The 21,873-nt window shown below is 37.0% G+C and overlaps 2 protein-coding genes across 2 annotated transcripts; one reads left to right on the top strand and one right to left on the bottom strand.

Annotated features, from left to right (window-relative positions):
• Positions 1–6,912: 6,912 nt before the first annotated feature.
• desi1b (desumoylating isopeptidase 1b) lies at positions 6,913–14,982 on the bottom strand. The gene is made up of 6 exons (XM_026915301.3): positions 14,642–14,982; positions 14,510–14,531; positions 14,315–14,384; positions 14,024–14,133; positions 13,746–13,868; positions 6,913–13,581 (listed from the first exon to the last, which is right to left on the bottom strand). The coding sequence occupies exons 1-6, from the start codon at positions 14,724–14,726 to the stop codon at positions 13,488–13,490; spliced, it is 504 nt and encodes a 167-aa protein (XP_026771102.2). The 5' UTR covers positions 14,727–14,982; the 3' UTR covers positions 6,913–13,487.
• Positions 14,983–15,117: 135 nt separating this feature from the next.
• On the top strand, positions 15,118–21,470 carry xrcc6 (X-ray repair complementing defective repair in Chinese hamster cells 6). The gene is made up of 12 exons (XM_026915300.3): positions 15,118–15,550; positions 15,682–15,794; positions 15,894–16,035; positions 16,127–16,378; positions 16,466–16,652; positions 17,587–17,773; positions 17,872–18,040; positions 18,171–18,332; positions 18,459–18,588; positions 18,704–18,804; positions 19,450–19,566; positions 19,674–21,470. Exons 1-12 carry the CDS (start codon positions 15,478–15,480, stop codon positions 19,871–19,873), a joined length of 1,833 nt encoding a protein of 610 aa, XP_026771101.1. The 5' UTR covers positions 15,118–15,477; the 3' UTR covers positions 19,874–21,470.
• Positions 21,471–21,873: the final 403 nt, after the last annotated feature.

The raw sequence follows: 21,873 nt of genomic DNA, 5'->3' as shown, positions 1-21,873 counted from the left end.
GCCCATCTGATCTTTTTCTTCAAATTTGACACAGATTTGTTACTTGCATGGCTGTGTGAACAGCACAAAACACACTGAATCTGACATTTTCAATTCTGATTTGGGCCACTTTTATATGTGTTACTGAAATCCAATAGGTTTCCAATACGTGGCAATGTGACCACTGTCTGAACAGGCAGATCTGAATTCATGCAACTTTTAGATCAATTAAACTCACCATTTCTCATAATTTCACACTGCCAGGAAGGAAAGATGTAGGATAACAGTGAAGGAGGATTTCAGTGGCAAGATAGTGAGGTAATGGACCTCATAAATCTTTGGGGTGATGTTGCTGTAAAAGCAAAATTAGAAGGCACATATCGCAACCGCTTTGTGTTTGAAGAGATGTCAAAAGAAATGGGTGAACGCAGCCATAGGAGAACCTGGCTGCAGTCAAAAGAAAGTTAAAAGTTTAAAAGCAAAATTTCATGAAGCCAAGGACACAAACCAAGGAATTGGCCGTGGTCGAATAACGTGCCCTTTTTACAGCAAGCTCGAATACATCACATGACACATTGTTCCTTTGCGCATATGGGTCAGTTTAGGGGTGTGATCTGCTCAGACTAATGTCAGATATAGGCCACAGTGAAAACAAAGTGTGAACAGTCTAATAAAAAAAATCAGATTTGCTCAGTAAATCATATTTGGGCCACTTTTGCCTGCTGTGTGAATGTAGCCTAAATGTTTTATTGATTGCTTCACCAAAGCATAAATCTACTGGTTGTAATCTTATTTCTCACAACCTCTTTTTTCCCTCTTGGTACTGCACCAAACTGCCCAGATCCCTTTTATCTACACACAAACACTGCCTCTGCCTTTCTCGCTTTCTCTCCCAAGAAACTATCTTGTGAGAGTACAGCATATTTTACACTTTTAATTTCCAAATCCTTTAATACCTACCTTTGTGGTAGAGGTCATCTAGCTACAAAAATAGTTATGTAAAAAATTTAGCTTATTAAAAAAAATAATATACAGCCAGATAGAGGAGTCTAACTCCTATGACTCTTCTGTCATCATACATTCCTCTTTTCTGTTCCCTCTCACATCTTTTCCTCTTTGATTGTTGGATGTGCAGAGGTGGTGCAGGGAAGCTGTCAGGTGGCGTGGAGCAGAGTGCTATTCTCTGTCAATGCATACATGCGAGCAAGAATGTACTATGCACTATGCACTATATAAACAAAAACTAGAGGAGTAACAGGAAAGAATAATGAGGAATACCCAAGACAGAGACAGTTGATAAAATAAAAAAAGAAATTTGAAAAGGTTCTGTAGTGGAAATGATTATTATACCCCGATTGTGTGCATGCAAACATTTGATTTGATGCAAATTTTCAGATTTGCTACACTTCTGGGGCACCCATTTTCTATAAATGTGTCATGCATCATAATACATTCATAGCTGGGGAAAGAGTCTCCTGTATGTATGTATGTGTGTGTGTATATATATATATATACATACATATATATATATATATATATATATATATATATATATATAGTATAAAGTAATAATAATAATCTATTAAAAATGTATCAAAATAAAATACTGAGTATTTCAGCGGAACCTAACCTCAGTCGTGGGAAGTATCATTCAGAAATCATGCTGGTATGCACTAAATCATAAAGGGTTAATAAACTATTACTATTGCTATTTTATTGCTGTACCACACATATTAACCTGCTGTCCTCTTTTGTCATCTTGTGGATGAGAGCCAACTATGTTTGCAAGATGTTTTCTGGCTTCACAGACAGACACACACACACATATCCAGTGCTGAGGAGCCTCAAAATTTTGCTCTTATCACTTGACAGCATTTCAGCCTTAGCTTTCACACAACTGTCCACAGAAGGCAGGGTTGCCAGGGTCACATTTTTTACTATAAATTGGCCTAGTTCTCGAACAAGGTTGCAGATGAAAAAAGCAAGTTATACAGAAATGGGGCAAGTTACACACAAATAGTTTGCAGCTGCCAAGATTTTGTTTTATACCAAATAATCAGATTTAATTAAATTTCCACAAACATAGGCAAAGGATAAGTGTAATTATAGATGTCTACAATATACAGTTTCTGTTGTAAGATATACTGCAATGATTGGGAAAGGAAAAATTTGGTGTAGTGAATAATGCCTGGACCAGGCGATGATAAAAAGGTGTATTGTAGCTATTGCACATCAGAGCAGTGAACTTTTTTCCCATGCAAAAGACTGAGAAAAAGAAGAAAAATCTGTCTCCCATTCTGACATTTAGTTGGGCTGGAAATTTACCTGGCAACCCTTACAGGGGTACACATACAGTACCTTTGGATTAGTCTCCACCAAGCATGCCTATCATAGAAATGTGGTCAGTCTAGGAATTTTGCTAATAACCCACATTGCCAACTTAACTAGTAAATTCAAGATATCCGCCTAACTTTGTTACATTGTTCACTGCATTTCCAGGCTGACAAGACTAGCTGTCTGTCTATCTGGCTAAAACAAGCTAAGAAGCTACTGCCCATTTGGGATGTGTGAGCAAGCATGATCCTTCCTAAAACACATATGTATGAGATGTAAAGCACACTTTGTGTGTTGCTGCATGTACAATACACATTTAGACTTGGGCATAATTGCCATTAAAATGAGCACAAATGCCATTGGGTTATGGGCTGGCATGGTCGTAGCAAGTGAAATTGACAAAACAGAAGCAGGAGCAACACCAGCAAGAAAGAAAGGATAATTTGGCAGTCATCTGGGTAATTATCTGGGTCCAGAGATTCAGGGAGAACCCATTCCCTGTAAAATTGATACTATGTTGATTCATGTATTCACGATGTATCCCAATTCACTGCATGAAGTCCCTTGGAGATTGTACGGACAATGTAAGTCTGAGTATTTTACAGATGCAAGTTGTAAAACTAGGCTAAAACTTTGGACAATTCCCTAGCTATTTAATATCTGCAGATTTCAATTCAAGAATAATTTTAACTTAGATTTCTCCATTTTAGGTAGATATTTATGATTAATTACATTATCTTCATTGCATTATTACTAAAAGGTTAATACTTAATAGTTTCTGAAGCAAAGATTAAAAAATAATAGGACCTATGCGCAGAGAGTTAATAACACTTCTGTGCCCTTTTCTTTTCATGGCTCACAGAGTTAAAGTTTATTGTGGTAAAATTAACAGCTCACATTTGGCTTGCTGTGCATATTTCTGAGGTTGTAGTTAGTCTTTGCCCTTTTCCCCATTCAACTTCTAATTATACAGTCTCCTTCGAAAGTATTGTAACGACAAGGCCAATTGTTTTGTTTTTGTTATACACTGAAGACATTTAAGATAAATATTAGAAAAGATAAAATTAGAAAATAGAACAGCTTTCATTTACATCTAGATGTGTTAAACAACTTAGAACATGGCACCTTTGATGGTGGACCACCCAATTTATAGGTGAGCACAAGTATAGGAACAGATAGTCTTAAAGTAAATTAAAGTAAATAACACTTAATATTTGTTTGCATATCTCTTGCTTTGCAATAACTGCATCAAGCTGGTGACCCACTGACATCAGCAAACTGTTACATTCTTCTGTTGTGATGCTTGTACCATAGCTTCTTTCAGTTGTTGCTAGTTTTGGGGGGTTTCTCCCTTCAGCCTCCTCTTCAGGAGGTGAAATGCATGCTCAAGTGGGTTAAGGGCTAGTGACCAACTTGGCCAGTCTAAAACCTTCTAGTTTTTTCTCCCAATGAAGTCCTTTGTTGTGCTGGCAGTGTGTTTCAGGTCATTGTCTTGCTGCATGATGAAGTGCTTCCAAGTTAGATTGGATCAATTTCTCTGTACCCATTTCTCAGCCTGTACAAGAAGCAGCCATGCAAGCCCAAGCTATGACGCTACCTCCACCATGCTTGACCGATGAGGTCTTTTGTGGCTCATCTGTGTATTTCTTTGCAAATGTCAATCTGGCCTTCCGATTCTTACTGCTAATGAGTAGTTTGCATCTTGTGGTTTTGCCTCTATAGTTCTGCTTTTAAAGTCTTCTTCAAATCGTGGATTGTGATACCTTCACCCCTGCCCTGTGGAGGTTGTTGATGATGTTTCTGTCATAATGTTTTTGTCATCAACTGCTGTTGTTTTCCTTGGCTGACCTGTTCCATGTCTGGTTTTTGTACACCAGTGGTTTCTTTCTTTTTCAGGACATTCCAAATTGGTGTATTGGCTATGCCCAATGCTTGTGCAATGGCTCTGTTCAATCTTCCTTCTTTTCTTAGCTTCAAAATGGCTTACTTTTCTTCCATAGACAGCTCTCTGGTCTTCATGTTGGTTTACCCTTTTTAACAACAAAAGCAGTCTTCACTGGTGAAACCCAGGGCTCAAACCAAGAGTAGACATTCAGAACTATTAACTGTTATTAGACAATTAATCTAACAGGGCACACCAGGGAAACAAGAAACACCTGTCTGTCACATGTTCTAATATTTTTGATCACTTGAAAAATGGATGTCTCATATTCATCTTTTGATCTCAAACCCAAATGTCTTCAATGTGCAGCAAAAACAAAAGAATTTGCCTTGCTGTTCCAATATTTTTGGAGGGGACTGTATATACCCTGATATATGAGTGTGGTAAATAAACTTTGAGATGCAACCTGCAGTGTAGCTATTTAACTGGGTGTTTAAATACTACTGTGTATATTCATTTTAAACGCCCCAATTCATCTGTAGTTAGACCCAGACCACCATGGGAAATGAAAACTGGTGGCAGCAGCTACACATCTCTTACATACTATCCATACTAGTTCTTTCAATATTTTTCTCTTGTTTGTACAAACTTAACTACATAGCTACATCATCATGTCAGCTTTTCTTGCTATCAAGTACTCAGCTTGCTAGCTCTTCAAAAGTACGATGAATACTAACAGATAGTACAGATTATGTGAACTCTTTTAAGCACCTATTAAATATCCAATAACAGTCATGGTATTTGCAACACGCTGTATCAAAAAGACAAATGTTGCCACTGAACTCTTGAAAGCAATGGGTCAGATAACACATTGCTACTTTTCCATTTCCTCCAGGCGTCTGGAAGCACTGATGCACTTTTAATGAACTGTTCACTAACAAAAAGTGTACATTTGCTTGAAAACCAGAATTGCATAAGCTTCAGTTTGTATTTTGAAAATCCAAATTTGCAAAAGTATTGTGATCCATCTTTCATTCAATTTTTTTTCTACAACCATCAAATACAAATTACAAAATGGTATTTTGTATTTAAACATATATTTCAAATACAGCTATCAGGAATACTGGCCATCCCTGCTTGCCCTGACCTTCCATCTTCTGGTATTCTTACTATTAGGATGTTTTTGCCCAGAGCTAGATGCTCTACTCACACCATTCACACATTTGTTCTATACTTATTCCATTTTCCCATGATTTTCCATTTTTTCTGTACTTTTCTCTTTCTTTCTCCTTATTTCCTTCATCTATGCTGATAAAAGACAACCCATTCTACATTACTTTGCTGCTCTGTGATGAACCCATTGTAGCGTGAAATACGGCCATCCTGAGACGGTAACAGACAGAGAGCCGTGGATTTACTGATAAGGTTGAGAAAGTAAAGAGTGAAAGAGAGAGGGAGGTTAGAATGAAATGAAAGGAATAAGTGAATTGCCTATTAGACCGAGGGGGTGGAAATACCATGCTTCAAGTTACATTTCAAAGGGAGGTGGGGGGATTGGAGATTCAATAAAAGAATTAGTTATGCATGACAGTGGGGAAAGGTGCTTTCCGCAAGTCATATGTAATGTAGCTACAAGGTTCTTTTTAGGCGTCATGGGCATGTGGATTATTTATTACTCACTTATAATAGGAACACTAAATAAAATAAAAAACATTTGATCTGCTGGATGTGATAAATTGTCATATCTATAAAACATTAAGCAGTGTTTTACTTTATTAATCATCGAAATATAAATATAAAGTGATGAAGATATACCTGTTAACATGGTGAGCTCATACAAACATCTGCATTCTGAAGACACTGTGGAAGGCAGTTAGACATGTCATTCCTGTCTAAAATTCTGTTAAAAGGTCAAGCTGAATGTTAATCAATGGTGTTGAAGTTGTTCTGTAAGAATCATGAAGGGAAGATTTTCTCTGGTTGAAATGTGGGTGGATGATGAGATCAAACCCACAGTGGATTCAAACAGAAACCAAAATTTGAAGAGAAAAGGAAGAGAGCTGACAATATGCATCACTTCATTTATAATAGCATTAGTTCCAAAAGTTGGTTCAAGGCATATTAGGAAAGGCTGGCATCAATGCATACAGAAACTCACACAAAATGGCAGAGTACCATAATATCCACAGGATAGCAATTACTATTAATTAGTATTGCAGTGCTTTGTATCTGATTGCTTTACCACATTCTTAGGTATACTGAATACAATTTACAGATACAGTAGATACAAAACTCTACACACTCCTGTTAAAATTACAGGTTTTTGTGATGTAAAATGAATCCAAGTTAAATCGTGTAAATCATAAATCTTTAAATCATCACAAATTATTTTCACTTGAATTTTGTTGGTTGTTATATCACTTTAAAGGTGGAAAAAGATTTGACATGATTTATCTTGGTTTACTTTTTTTACCTCACAAAAATCTGGCATTTTTACAGGGGTGTGTAGACTTTTTATATCCACGATACATATCAGAATAACATGAATTTATTTACAATTTGCTCTGTCTCTCTCTCTCACTCTCTCTCACACACACACACCTACACACACACACACACCTCTTATTAACATGGCCATTACAAAGCATTTTCCTCAAGGCACCAAAGAAAAAACAGAGATGGTTAAATATAGAAGAAGAGAGCATAAATCTATGACATACAATTATATTTTTTATTTGATTATGACCACATAAGCACTGATTTGTGATTGCCAGAGAGACAAGATCAACTGAATTATTACCACAATATGAACAAAAACCAGTAGATATTTCATCTGATGACTGATGTCTGACTGTTGTACAAGTGGAGATTACTACAGAAGAGCATGCAGGATATAGAGAACCTTCCGTTCACGTAAGATAAGAGGAGTGGTGAAAAATGACAATTAACTTTAACAAAAATATTATAAGCAGTAAAAAATGAAGAGAAGAGAGGAAGTGACTGCACATATTCAGCAAGGGATGTATCTGTACAGAAGGGAAGAAGCAAATTTAAGATGAAAGGAAGGAAGTGAATACTCAGAGCAACATCCTTTGATGATACTCCTCCATACTCTGGTGAGCTGCATGTATTCCTATAGCAGTATCACAAACAGAAAAGTCAGTCTGATACCTGAGGGGCCTCTCTGTCAAACGTGACCTTTACAGACTGAAAAGACATGCAAATGACTGGACGTTCACTATATTGATTTTATTATTATTGCGAGTTGGTCTGGAAATGCATTGATCCACTGAGAAAACCCATGACTTTCCATCTTTTTTTATCACTCATTCTCCAATCAGAACAGGACCCATAATATTGACTGGTCCCACAAACAGAAGTCCTCAGGGAAAGGGCTTGTTTAAGCTCCAGTCTGAGAGTTGGTCTGTTTCAATGTCACTGGTATTACTGTATGATCATTTCAAACAGTAAGGCCTGCCACATTGCTTCAAACTTTTACCTAGGGGTGGGCAATATTATGATAAATTATACAAAATGGTGTTTAGAGAGTATCGCAGGTCAAGAGTACAGTAATAAACTGCATTAGTATTAATAGCACATGTGAGCTTTTTTTAATTTGTGCACATACCCTTCACACAATAGTCAGACAGTAATGTAAAACTTTTTGCCATACAAATTACAATTTCCCTTCACTGGAACTAAACAGCCCAAACCTATTCCAGCATGACAATGCACCTGTGCACAAACCAAGGTCCATGAAGACATGGTTTTCCAAGGTCGGTGTGGAAGAATTTGAGTGGCCTGCACAGAGCCCTGACCTCAACCCCACTGAACACCTTTGAGATGAACTGGAACATGGACTGAACCCCAGGCCTCCTCACCCAACATCAGTGCCTGACCTCACTAATGCTCTTGTGGCTGAATGAGCACAAATCCCAACAGTCATGCTCCAAAATCCAGTGGAAAGCCTTCCCAGAAGAGTGGAGGTTATTCTAACAGCAAAGGGGGAATAAATCTGGAATGGGTTGTTCAAACAGCACATATGGGTCTGATGTCCACAAACTTTTGGCCATATAGTGTATGTAGTGGCAGTGTTTATTTTCACCATCTTTGTTCTGGTTAATGTTCCTTAGATTGCACAAAAAACATAACATGAACCGCTTCCTTTTTCTTTTCTTATTTTGATGTTACTAGGATATTCAGAATAACGAGAATGGAATACATAGCATTGCTTTACTTCCACAAATGTGAACTGTCTGTGTGTGTGTTTGTGTGTGTTCATGAGGAAGCTGAGAGATGACTACAAGCTATTTCGTATTATTGTGAAGTTGCTAAACAGTGTAGCTAAGCTAAGGTGATTTTACAGAGGTTCCAACTACTACCGATGAGGACCTGTAGATGTGGACTAACAGAGGAAGGAAGGCTTGACAGTTCAACTTCACTTCTGAGGAACAGAAAACCAGAAAATTAAATCCTCAAAGAGGAGAGGATTTAAATGGAACTAATAACAGTAGTGAGTATATGAAGCATATCTTAGTGTCTCCTTCTGGTACCTATGAACTATAAAAACATATTTCTCCAGTGATTAAACAGTTCCTCCAGAAGGTAGGGTCCAATTTTATTCATTGTTTAACTGGAAAATTTGTGACAATGCAGCACTATGTTTGTTTTCCCCTTTTAATCCTTTTTGTCATATACTGTATGTGTAAAGAGATTTTTATGCCGAGCTAGGTATCAGTGGTTATCGTTTAGGACAATTTAATAGAATTTTCCTCCCTTTTTTGACATGGTTAATCTATTAATGTATTAAACCAGTGGTGTCAGACTTAGTAACTTATATTATTTTTGGTTTCATAAGAACGACAAAATAGTATAGTCATTCACACCACAACTTCTTTACTGTAACAATAAAGAAGAAATCATATGGGCTTATCTTCACCAAAAACATAACACCTCTTTCACACTTCAACATGTTGTGTAGGTCACTACACTGATTTGATTGTTAACAATGATAAAGGATGATAATTTCTATTTTAGTGCAACACAACTATAAATCAAAACTATAGCTAATGTACTAAACCTATAATTTTTTGTAGACAGTCACATTAATCTGCACAAAAATATATATAATACAGTGAGTTCCAAAAGTATTCAGACCCCTTTGGATTCAGCACAATTTATTGTGTTATAGATTTAATTTAAAATGGATTGAATAGACTTTTTTGCCATTAATCTATACAAAATAATCCATGATGACAAAAAGGTGTTTTTAGAAATCTTTGCAAATTTATTAAAAATCTAAACCTGTCTAGAAGTTCTAGAGACATCTCAAGACTATCAGTGCCAACAGGATGTACCTGAGCTCAATCTGGAGTGCTTTAGCCAAGGATCTTTTTGATTTATTTTTTTTTATAGATTTGGAAAACCTCTAAAAAACTGTTTTGCTTTGTAATTATGGATTATTTTGTGCAGATTAATTGCCAAAAAAGGATATTTAAACTATTTTAAATTACATTTATAACAAAATAAAGTACGCAAAAAAAACCTGAAGGGGTCTGAATACTTTCGGAAACCTATTGTATATGTTCACTATGTGTATGCACTCATTTTTGAGTGAAGAAATAATACTGTTAATTATGTTAGCTGTACACAGCCTCCTGATTTAATTCCTCTGTGTCCAGGAGTCATAATTTTCCTCCTCACTGAGCAGCTGCTTCATCCACATGGTCTTTACTATAAGAATATCCACATATTTGACAGACTCCATCCCCACAACTCTATAGCACAAAATGCAGATGACTATCTTACATATCTAAGACCTCTGAGAAACTATACTCTATACTATACCCAAAGTAAATCACATAACACAGTTTCAAAGTGATCTATTTTTGTTTTTCTGAATAACTACAGTTTAATTTTAATCTCTGACTGTTTAGACACAAAATCACTGCTACTAGCACTTTTAGATATAAATGACTGGACTGCCTTCACAGTAGAGTATCTACATGATTCCCGATTCCAGCTGTATTTACTTTGCATGTTTTTCCTGATAACATAACTTATAAGAGGTCATGTCATGAAAGTAAGAGAACTTTTCACCTGCTTAAAACAGGAAGCACCTGTAAGTACAGGAAAAACCTGTAAGTAACTGCTGGCACGGCCCTCATAATCAGATATAAGGTTTTCTATATAAAGATCAGCGTCAAAAAAGAAAATTTATAACATAGGGGTAAATGATTTACAAAATTACTAAGTTGTGTTTTCATAAAAATTAAAAGATGACAAATAAAAAAACTAACAAAGCGTCTTAGTAAGGAGTCGGGCCACCACGAGCTGCCAGAACTGCTTCAGCACACCTTGGCACGGAATCTACAAGCCTCTGGAACTGTACTGGAGAGATAAACACAGTCTCCCATTAGGTGTTCAACTGGGTTGAGATCTTGTGGCTGTGAAGGCCATAGTATATCATTTACACGATAACTCATCAAACTATTCACTGAGACCTTGTGCCCTGTAGATTAGCATGTCTCATCCTGGAAGTGACTACTCCCATCAGGATGAAAATGTATCAACATAGGATAAAGGTGATTAGTCAGAATAAAATTGGTTATTTGCAGTGACCCCTCCTTCTAAGGGGACAAGTGACAGCAAAACAGTATGACAGAGCCACTGATTTTTCCTTTGTCATCCATCTGTACATTATGACAATTTTTATAATATTTTATAGGAAACAAGTAAGGGCAAGGATGTTTATTGCAGGTTATGGCAAATATTATACAATTACATTATAATAACAATATTCAATATAGTGGAAAATTAAATAAAAAATATTGTATATATAAATGTTGATGCCTGCTTGGCTTGGTTTACCTCGAAACTGTGCAGTACTTCTGCCACTTAGTGGCCACTTTCTTTGCTACACTACAATTACCCAAGTCTTTCAAACAGACAAACAGCATCACAGAGGTATTTCACGCCTCATCAAAATCACCTTTTGTTTAAGGAAGATTCCTGTGTTAAACAGAAACAAAGTTGCACTACAGCAGAATAACATTTTGCTTCCCATTAATTATTAAAGATAAAAATACACAGTTATGCTTTAGTATTTGAGGTACAAAATTATTACACCAATTTGACAAGCTATGTAACCAATAAATCAGTTAATATTAGGTCAACCAAAATAAATTCAGGTCAATAATAAATAGTCATTAAATCACTGTGATTAAGTATACACATAGATAAACTGGCTTCAACATGGAGGTGAATTCTGAAGTTAAAACATGTATTCTCTGTATTGTCATCACGTAGATTGTTGCTCCCCCCAGGTATTTAAAAACCCCTATTAGCTTAACCTATAAACTGTTTGACTTATCTGAAGCTCAACCTTATAACCCAAACTTCAGTGCTAATGATAGAATACTTGTAGACTTTTTAAACGAAGTTACAAAACTGAGAGTTCATCAATAAAGCAATCTTATTTTGACAGAATGTAAAGGTAGAAATGATTCCATGACAAATAATGACAAAAAAGAAGGTGGAAATGGTACAATAAATCAACTCAACTCATACCATACAGCAATGGAGACAAATGGATGAGAAGTGAATGGAGGCTGCCAAGAGAAAATTTAAGAAAGTAGTGCTTCTATGACACAACACATCCTATGCTTTACCACTTACAAAAAAGATCATAAATAATATATGATATTTGGTAGCAGTATGAATGTAGTCCCATTTTGCATATAGAACATTCTACAGACATTTAAGGCTTTTTGATTTTTTTTTTAATTAATATGTTATTCACTTCATGAAATTCTTGAAATATTTTATTAGCTATATGTGTTTTTGTTCTTTTCTATTTTTGTTTCAGTAACTGATGAGCCAAATATTTTGTTAATAAAAACAGCACAACTGTGTCTGAAAGACCAAAATATTCTGCAATATATTACTCTGCACTACATTACTCAATATATTATTCTGAAGCTTCGTTACTGAGAATTTTGTTTCACACCATTTTACAGATCAAGTTCTCGTTAATGTCTTTACTATTATTGTAACGCAGCAATTTCCCTCGAGATCAATATCAATCTATCTTAACCAATGTATTAAAGTGATAAATGGGAGAAAAATTTAAATTCCCCAATTGTACTTGAGCCAACATATGTTTGGCGCCTAAACTGGAGATAACAGACAAATGTTGCTAAGAAGTAAGGGAAGCTTAGGGCCTCCAATTCAGCAACATACAAACTGCATGTTATTCATCACACACTCAACTCAACTCGAATCAAAATATTAAGTAATAGTAAATAGTCTTTCTTTTTGGTTTCAGACATTGTATGACACACAGTATCATACAGTACAGTAAAGTGTCATACTGTACAGTAAAATTTACAAAGGTATGCTGCATAGTTTAAAACAGCAATAGCAGCCATAAAGCTGGAATCACTTCCTCAGCTTGTATTTTGGTATCTCTTTGCGCAAGCTTGTGTGACTTTCAGATGTTAGTGCAGATTGAATAAACGTCAAGTCAACACAAAAGCAGACTTTGGGATCCAGAAAGAATCCATTATTTGACAAGAATGAGCCCCAGCCTTAACATATAAAACAGCAGAAGATTTAAGTATTATATAACTATTATTTATATAGACATTACAGTATGTTTAGGCATTATAAAACAAACGTACATAATAATAGTTTCTTATAATATTTCAATGAAAAGTGATCACTGCAGTCAGAGATGTTTCCACACTGCTTGTTTATAGTTCCAGTTGTAAGCTAATGGTTCAATGTCTGCAAAAATCAAGATCCTGAGGAGAGTGTTTTACTTTGTTTTAACTCAGAATGCAACATTTATAGATTATCTTAGGAGCTTTATCTATATGTAGCTTTTGATGCATTGCAGCAAACTATTTATTAGTCAGGTAACATAGCCTCTCTAGACACTGTGTTTAACAAGTCTTAAAAACTCATGTGGTCATGTTTATGTGTTGTTTGACAGACTTGATCTGCTGGATTATGAAACTACTAGTTTTTTAAATGTATTTTGAGACAAATGTGTGATGATATAGACATCAGTTACACTGGCAGCTATAAGCTTCCCTCATTTGTCAGCTTCATTTGCCTATAGCACCAGAAAACATATATTGATTTTATTATATACTGTATGTTTTATATATTTACATATACTGTATACATTGGCTGTTATATTGACCACTGTGAAACCTTCATTTCTGAATTAAACTTAATTTGTGCCTGAACCATTCCTTTAACATGGCACTGTTCTTTAAAACACAGTCTACCTCTGTCCATATTGTCCACTGAAAGAGTTGTCTGTAGGTGGGACAATGCTGACAGATTCAATCAGAGGACGCAGTGTTTGTCCAAAAGGCCTGTGGAGAACAGACAAATTCATGTTAAATGAAGTGTTTCAGGTTGGCAGAATTTCTGGCCTACAGAATAAGAAAATGTTCAGTGTTAATACTGCTATCAGGTAACTGGGTTTAACTATTCCTATTAACTTTTCCCATAATCGTGGTCTGTAGGAGAGACTTACGTGGAAAGCACATCAGATGGCAGGTCAGTGATATATGACGGAATTTTTCTTCCTGTTAAAAACTGGGCCATCTCACTACTGAAAGTGTTACAGTTGTGTTCAAAAAGGTGGTACGTCTCTGGTCTGTAGAACGAGATGAAGAAGAAAAACTGCTCTTATATGTTATTATAAATATATCATTTGCTTCTGATTTTGCCTACTGAAGCTTTGTTGAAATATAAGCACATCATGTGAAACATGCTAAGATCTGTAATAGCAGGAAAAGGAGATGAATTTGCCTGTATGTGGACTCCCGCAGAGATGAAACATATTCTGTAAATATGTCCTTGGGAACTTCTGTGTTTCCCAAATCCACTATGGCATCAGGCTGTCCCAGCAGTGTAGCACCCTGAAACAATGCACAATGCATGACACAATGAATGACTATGTCTTTCACAACACGTGACTCAGCTCTTCTGCTGTGCTGCTCTATTATAGCTGTGTTGCCTGTCTGACAACTAACTTCTTTAGACTTCTTTATAAACAAACAAGAAACAAGAAACACTGAAGACTATTTTAACATGTCTTACCGGTGGGCAGTTTGTTATACCCTGTCCCCCAAAGAAATACTCCGCTCCATGGATTACTATTGATGTGTGCCTATAGGTTCAAATAACACAGGTTTTAACTTTTAAACGTCCAGCATTTTATTCCACCACAAACATTCTTCGATAAGAAGCACGATTAGAGAAAGAAGCATGCAGATATGGCTTTTAAATACTTACCAAACTCCTTCGAGTTGTTTTCCTGTCAATCAGAAAGCAAGGGTTAATATGACAAATGGCTTTACAAGTAAAGAACATATGGTTACCCTGGTAACCAGTTCACTTTAGCTAGAATCGTGTTAAGTTACTTACCTAACAGCATAGGACTCAGCTGGCGAGCAAGTCCCTTTGACAGGTCATAAATATAGAGCTTCACACTGTAGGTCTGATCCTCCATCACTCACAGCGACTTTAATTTACCTCCTAACTAAAGCGAGTTAAGACTACAGTGAAGTGTTCCGCCGGATTTGGCTTTAGTTTAACCACCAATTTAAAAGTTTAAGAAGACAGCTACAGTTACTAGCTAAACTAAATGACAGTCACACTCACAGCCACACTTCCACAGTGACATAAAGCAAAAGACTAAGACGACTACAACACACAAGATGACTGAGCTGTTTACATCAGGAAACAGAAACTGCCTCGTTCACACTCCACAGCAATAGGTGGCGCTATAAAACACAAGAGTTCGTGAACAGGACTTTTCGTGCAGTGTTCTTACATATCGACTTGTCTAACAAATTTGTAGAAAAATGCTATTCTTTTCAGGTGGTACAAGTTTTTTTAAATTTTAGTCTAATCTAAGGTAAATATTTCTGTGGTGGTTTGGTGTCATTTCGGTTTCTGTTTATTCGTTCAAACACTTCCGCCTGCACAGACCACGCCCTCCTGCACTTTGATTGGCGTAAGTGTTTCTATCTCTGTCGTTGATTGGCTTGTTGCGCTGTCACTCAAATTGTAGACTTTCGGACCACGCATCCCGCGCGGGGTTTTGTGCTTCTGTTGCTAAAAAGCGAAGGGACATCCCTTACTCATTACAGACGACACTATTATCAAAAAGTAAGGTCTGGGGTTTATTTAAGGACCCGAAGAAAAGTTATAAACACTTTGGAGAAAGAATTGTTTAGGTTACAGGGTGAAAGTAAAGAATGGCTGATTGGTCAGACTACCGTAACGATGATGACGACGAAGTTGAGCAAGAAGAAGGAGAAGAGCCTGCAGGTTTGCACCGCTTTCCTTTCATGCAGTTAAAGACTTCTAGTTAACAGCTAAAGTTAAGATATGTAACTAACGTGAATTATGTGATTAATAACCTGTTTATTATTTAGTATATTGTGTTGACATTTTAACAGGAGAATACAGGAGCAGTGGGCGTGACAGCCTGGTGTTCTTAGTGGATGCGTCTAAAGAAATGTTTGTTAAGGGTGAAGATGGAGAACCCTCTAACTTTGACATGACCATGCAGGTATGCACAGATATACCTCCTGAAATCCAAACAGTCCTGCTTCTGGCCAAAATGATGGTACAGTTTTACATCGCTGATTTTTATCTCTTTTTCTTCTAGTGTGTGCGCAGTGTGTACACCAGTAAAATCATAAGCAGTGACCGAGACCTGGTTGCATTGGTGTTTTATGGTACTGACAAGAGCAAGAACCCCAGAAACTCTTTCAAACATGTCTACGTTTACCATGATCTGGATTCTCCTGGTAGGCGACAGACTTTGTGGTTGTATATGTCAGACTTCGTGGTTGTATATGTCAGAGTAGTGAGTTTATAACCAACCGATTTGTCTCTCAGGTGCTCGGCGTGTGCAGGAAATCGATAACCTGAGAGGTGATAAAGGGTCTGAGCTGGCTGCAGAGACCATGGGCAGTGGAGAGACATCACTCGGAGATGCTCTGTGGTGCTGTTCAAACTTATATAGTGACGTCAAGCTACGGCTGTCTCACAAACGTCTCATGATTTTCACCTGCAGAGATAACCCTCACGGAGGAGACAGAACTCGAGACAAACAGGCTTGTACGAAGGCTGATGATCTTAAAGAGACAGGTGAAAATGCAAACTGGTAAACTGTTGGAAGCTTGTACATCTGTTGTTGAGTCTGATCGTGATATGAGTAGTTCTTTCTTCCCACAGGAGTGGTTATAGACTTAATGCACCTTACCAAGCCGGGAGGGTTTGATGTTTCCCTGTTCTTCTGTGACATTGTAAGCCCCCCTGAGGATGAGAGTGAGCTTGGGCTGCAGCGCGAACCTTGTAGGAAACTTGAGGAACTACAGAAGAGGGTCAGGGCTCGAGAGATGCCAAAGAGAGCTCAGAGTAGGTAAGTGAAAAGACTGCAGACTCCACATGTAGAATGTGTATGTGCAGTTGGGCAGTGTGGATACAAACCCTAAAATGTAGGTAGTTTAAACATTGTTTATAGACCATTTTACTTCATTGTTATTTGTTTCCAAGTACCAAGAATTATAATAAAGGCATTTCCCTCCATATAGAAAATTTGAAATCTAAATTTCTGGGCTGCATCAGACTCAACCGATAGGCTTCAGATTGCATAACTGGAGTGAGTTACTGCAATTTACTGCAAAGGCCATCCCAGATGATGCCAAGATGCCAAGGCCATCCCAACAGAAAATTAATATACAAATTTATGAATCACACAAGAAGTATATAGTCTCATATTTGTATTGGATATAGCAAACAAAGGAAATTTATTGGTTACAAGACTAGTCTAATTCGCATTATCTACATAAAGATTTGTGTGTGTGAGAAGAGAAAGTCAGAATGTGTGTGTAAGAAGAAAATGTGAAAAGGGGAGGATAAATACGAGAGTCAAGCTGGCCCTCACTCAAGTTTGCTACAAAGTCTTAAAAGACATGCGTATGGGAAATTAGCCTACCAGAACAAAAGGCTCATCTAGGCTAAGACATAAGCAAAACATTTTTATTAAAGATAATTAAACATTATTATTAATATTAAGATTGATATTTCCATTCTGTGCCCACCATCAACATATGCACATGAGTATGAAGAAAATCAGCTTATCAGAACATTTCTACATCTGGTGGGAATTTTTAGTTCAGTTTAGCCTCCCAAAATATTTATGATTACAGTGACAGATAAATGAGGTCCATTGCAGATAAAATTTAAAGAACCAGCACAATCCACATATGCCCCACAGTCCACTGCCTTTGCATGATTGCCCCTGTAATGTTATGTTTTATATGACCTTTTTTTTTTTTTTTTCTTTCCCTAAGAATGACTTTTTCTCTGGGAGATGATATGAATGTGGCAGTGGGGGTGTACATGTTGGCCAGAACAGCCAGAAAACCTTCTGCTGTCAAGTTGTACAGAGATTCCAATGAGCCAGTTCTCACCAAGACTCGTCTCTTCCACACCCAAAATGGAAGCCTGCTTCTGCCCAGTCATACCAAGAGAGCCCAGGTAACTGCACAAATTGCATTTTTAAAGAATCAGCTGTTACGCATAAACCAGTAGTAACAAGCTTTGGAATGTACATGTTCTCTCTTTGTTTTATAAAGTTTTATGGAAACAAGCAGATTGTGATGGAGAAGGACGAAGTGGATGAGATCAAAAAGTTTGATAATCCAGGTCTGGTACTGATAGGGTTTAAGCCAATGGATCGTTTGAAATTACACCATCATTTACGACCTGCTTTGTTCATATATCCTGAGGAGGACCAAGTCACAGGCAAGACCTTATTTGTTGCTTTTCTGTACAGTTTTGATTTAAACTTAAATTATTGTTATGGTTTTCTGGCATGTTGGTAACTCTTGCAGTTCTCAGAACGCATTCAACATTATTCACAACACTCTTCTAGGGAGTTCCTGTGTTTTCACAGCTCTGCTGCAAAGATGTAGTGAAAAAAATGTGTTTGCATTGTGCAAATTCACTTCACGCCGTAACACTCCACCTCGCTTTGTGGCCTTGGTACCCCAGAGAGAAGTGCTGGACAGCAGTCAGGTTCAAGCTGCACCTCCAGGTACCACCTGTCATTTTATAGCAAAATATTATTCACCATAATGAATACGTACAGTAATTGTACCTTACTGCAGATGTCATACAGTCAAGATATGAACACTAAACACTGTGTACTTTCATCATGCAGGTTTTCATGCTATTTTCCTACCCTACGCGGATGATATACGCACCCTGGATGTGCACGAGTGTCCTACAGCTTCTGATGAACAAGTTAACAAAATGAAAGAGATTGTGCACAAACTCCGCTTCAAATATAGGTATTGTTTTCATTTTTGGCATGTTAATTCAAGGGAATATGTGTAGTGTGTTCAAATAAAAACAAAAAAAGCAAACAAATCAATTTTATCTGATTTCTGAATTTTATGTATGTAGGAGTGATGCATTCGAAAATCCAGTTCTGCAGCAGCATTACAGGAATCTGGAGGCCCTAGCTCTGGATATGATGGCACCTGAAGCTATTGAGGACTTCACAAGTAAGAGTTCTGCTTATCTGTATTAGCCATGTTTTACCAGTGATGTGTTATCATGAATCACATGTATCCTCATATACACTATGTGGCCAAAAGTTTGTCGACACCTGAACATCACAGCCATGTGTTTTTTGAACATCCCATTCCAGATTTAGTTCCCTGTTTGATGTTGTAATTACCTCCAATCTTCTGGGAAGGCTTTCCACTAGATTTTGGAGCAAGGCTGTTGGGATTTGTGCTCATTCAGCTACAAGAGCATTAGTGAGGTCAGGCACTGATGTTGGGTGAGGAGGCCTGGGTTGCAGTTGGTGTTCCAATTCACCTCAAAGGTGTTCAGAGGGGTTGAGGTCAGGGCTCTGTGCAGGCCACTCAAATTCTTCCACACCAACCTTGGCAAACCATGTCTTCATGGACCTCATTTTGTGAACAGGGGCACTGTCATGCTGGAACAGGTTTGGGCCTCTTAGTTCCATTGAAGGGAAATTGTAATATTACAGCATGCGAAGACATTCTATACAACTCTGTCCTTCCAGCTTTGTGGCAACAGTTTGGGAAAGACCCACATATGGGTGTGATGCTCAGATATCCACAAATGTTTGGCTATGTAGTCTACTTGTCAACTTTTGCCATCTTTTTGTCCATCTCCAGTGCCCAAGGTGAAAATGATAGATGAACGACTTGGTCCTCTACTTCAGGAATTCAAAGATTTGGTCTATCCAGCAGACTACAACCCTGAAGGCAAGCCATCAGCCAAACGCAAACCAGGTGAGGGGTCTTGGATTTCAGAAACAAAATAAGTAAAAGTGACATATTGTCATTAGCTGTGTCAGTCACTATTACAGTTGCTGAAGACATTTCTTTGTTTTTAACAGCTGAAGCTGGGGGAGGTGTTGACAAGAAGCCAAAAGCTGAGATGTCAGAAGATGAGTTGCAAGCCCATTTGGCTAAAGGAACTCTGGGCAAGCTGACAGTACCTGTGCTGAAAGATGCCTGCAAACAATTTGGAGTACGAACCACAGGCACCAAGAAACAGGAACTCATAGATGCTCTGACTGCACAGCTTTCTAAATAAATTGAGACATTAGACAGTTGAACATTCTGAATGAGTTTACAAGATACAGTGCCTGATGCTGGCAATTGATATGTAATAGTTTTGCTGTTGCTGTTTAGTAGTGAAGGAACTGTTGCCATAATATAAGTGCTGCTACAGCATTTTAATCTTCACTTTCTGTTGTTACACATTGTTTTAGGGCTTTGTAAATCAGAAAAAACTCTAATAAGCACTCTAATTAAACTTTTTTTGCACTGTTTGTTTTCCAGGAAGAATGAGTGTCTCTGTTGTAAATACTTTGTACAAGTGCAGCACAATTTGAACACAAAAAAATAACTGCAAAATACAACATTCAAAACAAACCTAAGATATGTAAAGGGCTGTTTTATAATGCTTTATGTTTATTAGGAGAAGGCATTACTGTTGGAGGCAATTCTCTTTGTAATAACTGTTCAGTAATTTTTGTCACAGTGGTGCCGTGGCGCCTCCTCACAGTTGCAGAGTCCCTGGTTCGATCCTGAGCTCGCATTACTGTCTGTTGCAGAGTTTCACGTTTTCACTGTGTTCGTGTGGGTTTCCTTCAGATTCATTGGTTTCTTTTCAATGTCCAAAAACATGGAGGTAGGAGGATTGGCTATGCTAAATTGCCCCTGGGTGTGAATGAGTGTGGAATGTTGCCCTGTGATGGAGTGGCATCCCATCTGGGGTGAATTGTTCTGCCTTGTACCCAGTGTTGCCAGGATTGGCTCTGGATTTGCCATGACACAGACCAGGATAAGTGATTACTGAAGATGAATGAATTTTTGTCTCATTACCTATAGTGTCCAACATGCCAGCCTCTTAATGCCAATTTTTATAATTGAAAACCAGGAAGCCCTGCTTCCTAATTTATAATTAAAAAAGAGGCTGTAAAAGTAGAATTTGCCATTGAGGATGATGCTAATGAAGGTTTCTAATTGGTTATGACAAGATATTTAGATAATGATTAGAGGAGGCAGCAGTATTGTGCTTCTGACAACATTAAGAAACATTAAATGCAGTTCCACTTGTGTTGAAATTACAGTATGATTCAATATGATGTTTCAGGCAAGGAACAAGTGAAGGATTACTAATATATTTAGGAAACGAAACTAGTATATTACAAAACTTGTATATTATGAAACGATTCCAATAACATGGCTGCTTGACATCAGATTTGTATACGGACTTCTATAATTCAATGACCAGATTAAAGCAATGTACTCACAGAACATACTTTTTTGGTAGAAATTATACATTTTCAGTAAAAAAAAAAATTGTACAGGTTATACATATAATTTTGTTGTGTAATCGTGAAAGTGGAAAATTCAATTGACATTTCACCCTCTTAACACCTATTAATGTCCAAATATGAGTCTAAAAATTTTTAACTTAGATAAATATAGAATGGTGTATTCACAGTAATGTTTTATGGATTACAGTATTTAATGAAACCTAAATAAAACCTATTTACAATAAAAAGCATGTAGTGTAAAAAAAAATGCAGCTCTTTAATATATGAAAAATAGTAGGCCATACATAATATAAATCTGGTAAAACCACAAAGCAGTTTTTAGTGGCTGGTTATTATTCCTGAAAGTGAGCTTGATCATTAGAACAGTTAAATATGACCTGATGTAAATGTACACCATAGTTATCTAAACTGGATTAAAGCCAATAAATGATTTTATGTCTATATTACCACTCATATTGTTTACTGTCTTACTGTAAAGGTTTTTGTTTGTTTGTTTGTTTGTTTGTTTGTTTTTTGTATACTACAATTTGAATTCATATCAGTTTAAATACAGGTTACATTTGATGCAGTGCCTGTATAAAACAATCTAAAAAATAACATTTGATTTTTGACTGATCACAGTGTAAAGCCCCTGCGACTGTAAAGTATATGGAATATTAATGAAAGCAGTGACAAATGCAATATTATTCTTCTGGATTTAGATCTGTGTGCCCTCCAATGAGGTCATAGCTGACTCCTGAATGGACAT

The sequence above is a fragment of the Pangasianodon hypophthalmus genome, chromosome 12 (assembly GCF_027358585.1).
Source record: "Pangasianodon hypophthalmus isolate fPanHyp1 chromosome 12, fPanHyp1.pri, whole genome shotgun sequence".
NCBI classification, from domain to species: domain Eukaryota; kingdom Metazoa; phylum Chordata; class Actinopteri; order Siluriformes; family Pangasiidae; genus Pangasianodon; species Pangasianodon hypophthalmus.
The sequence above is the reverse complement of the archived record's forward strand: the minus strand, read 5'-3'. Positions and strand labels throughout refer to the sequence as shown.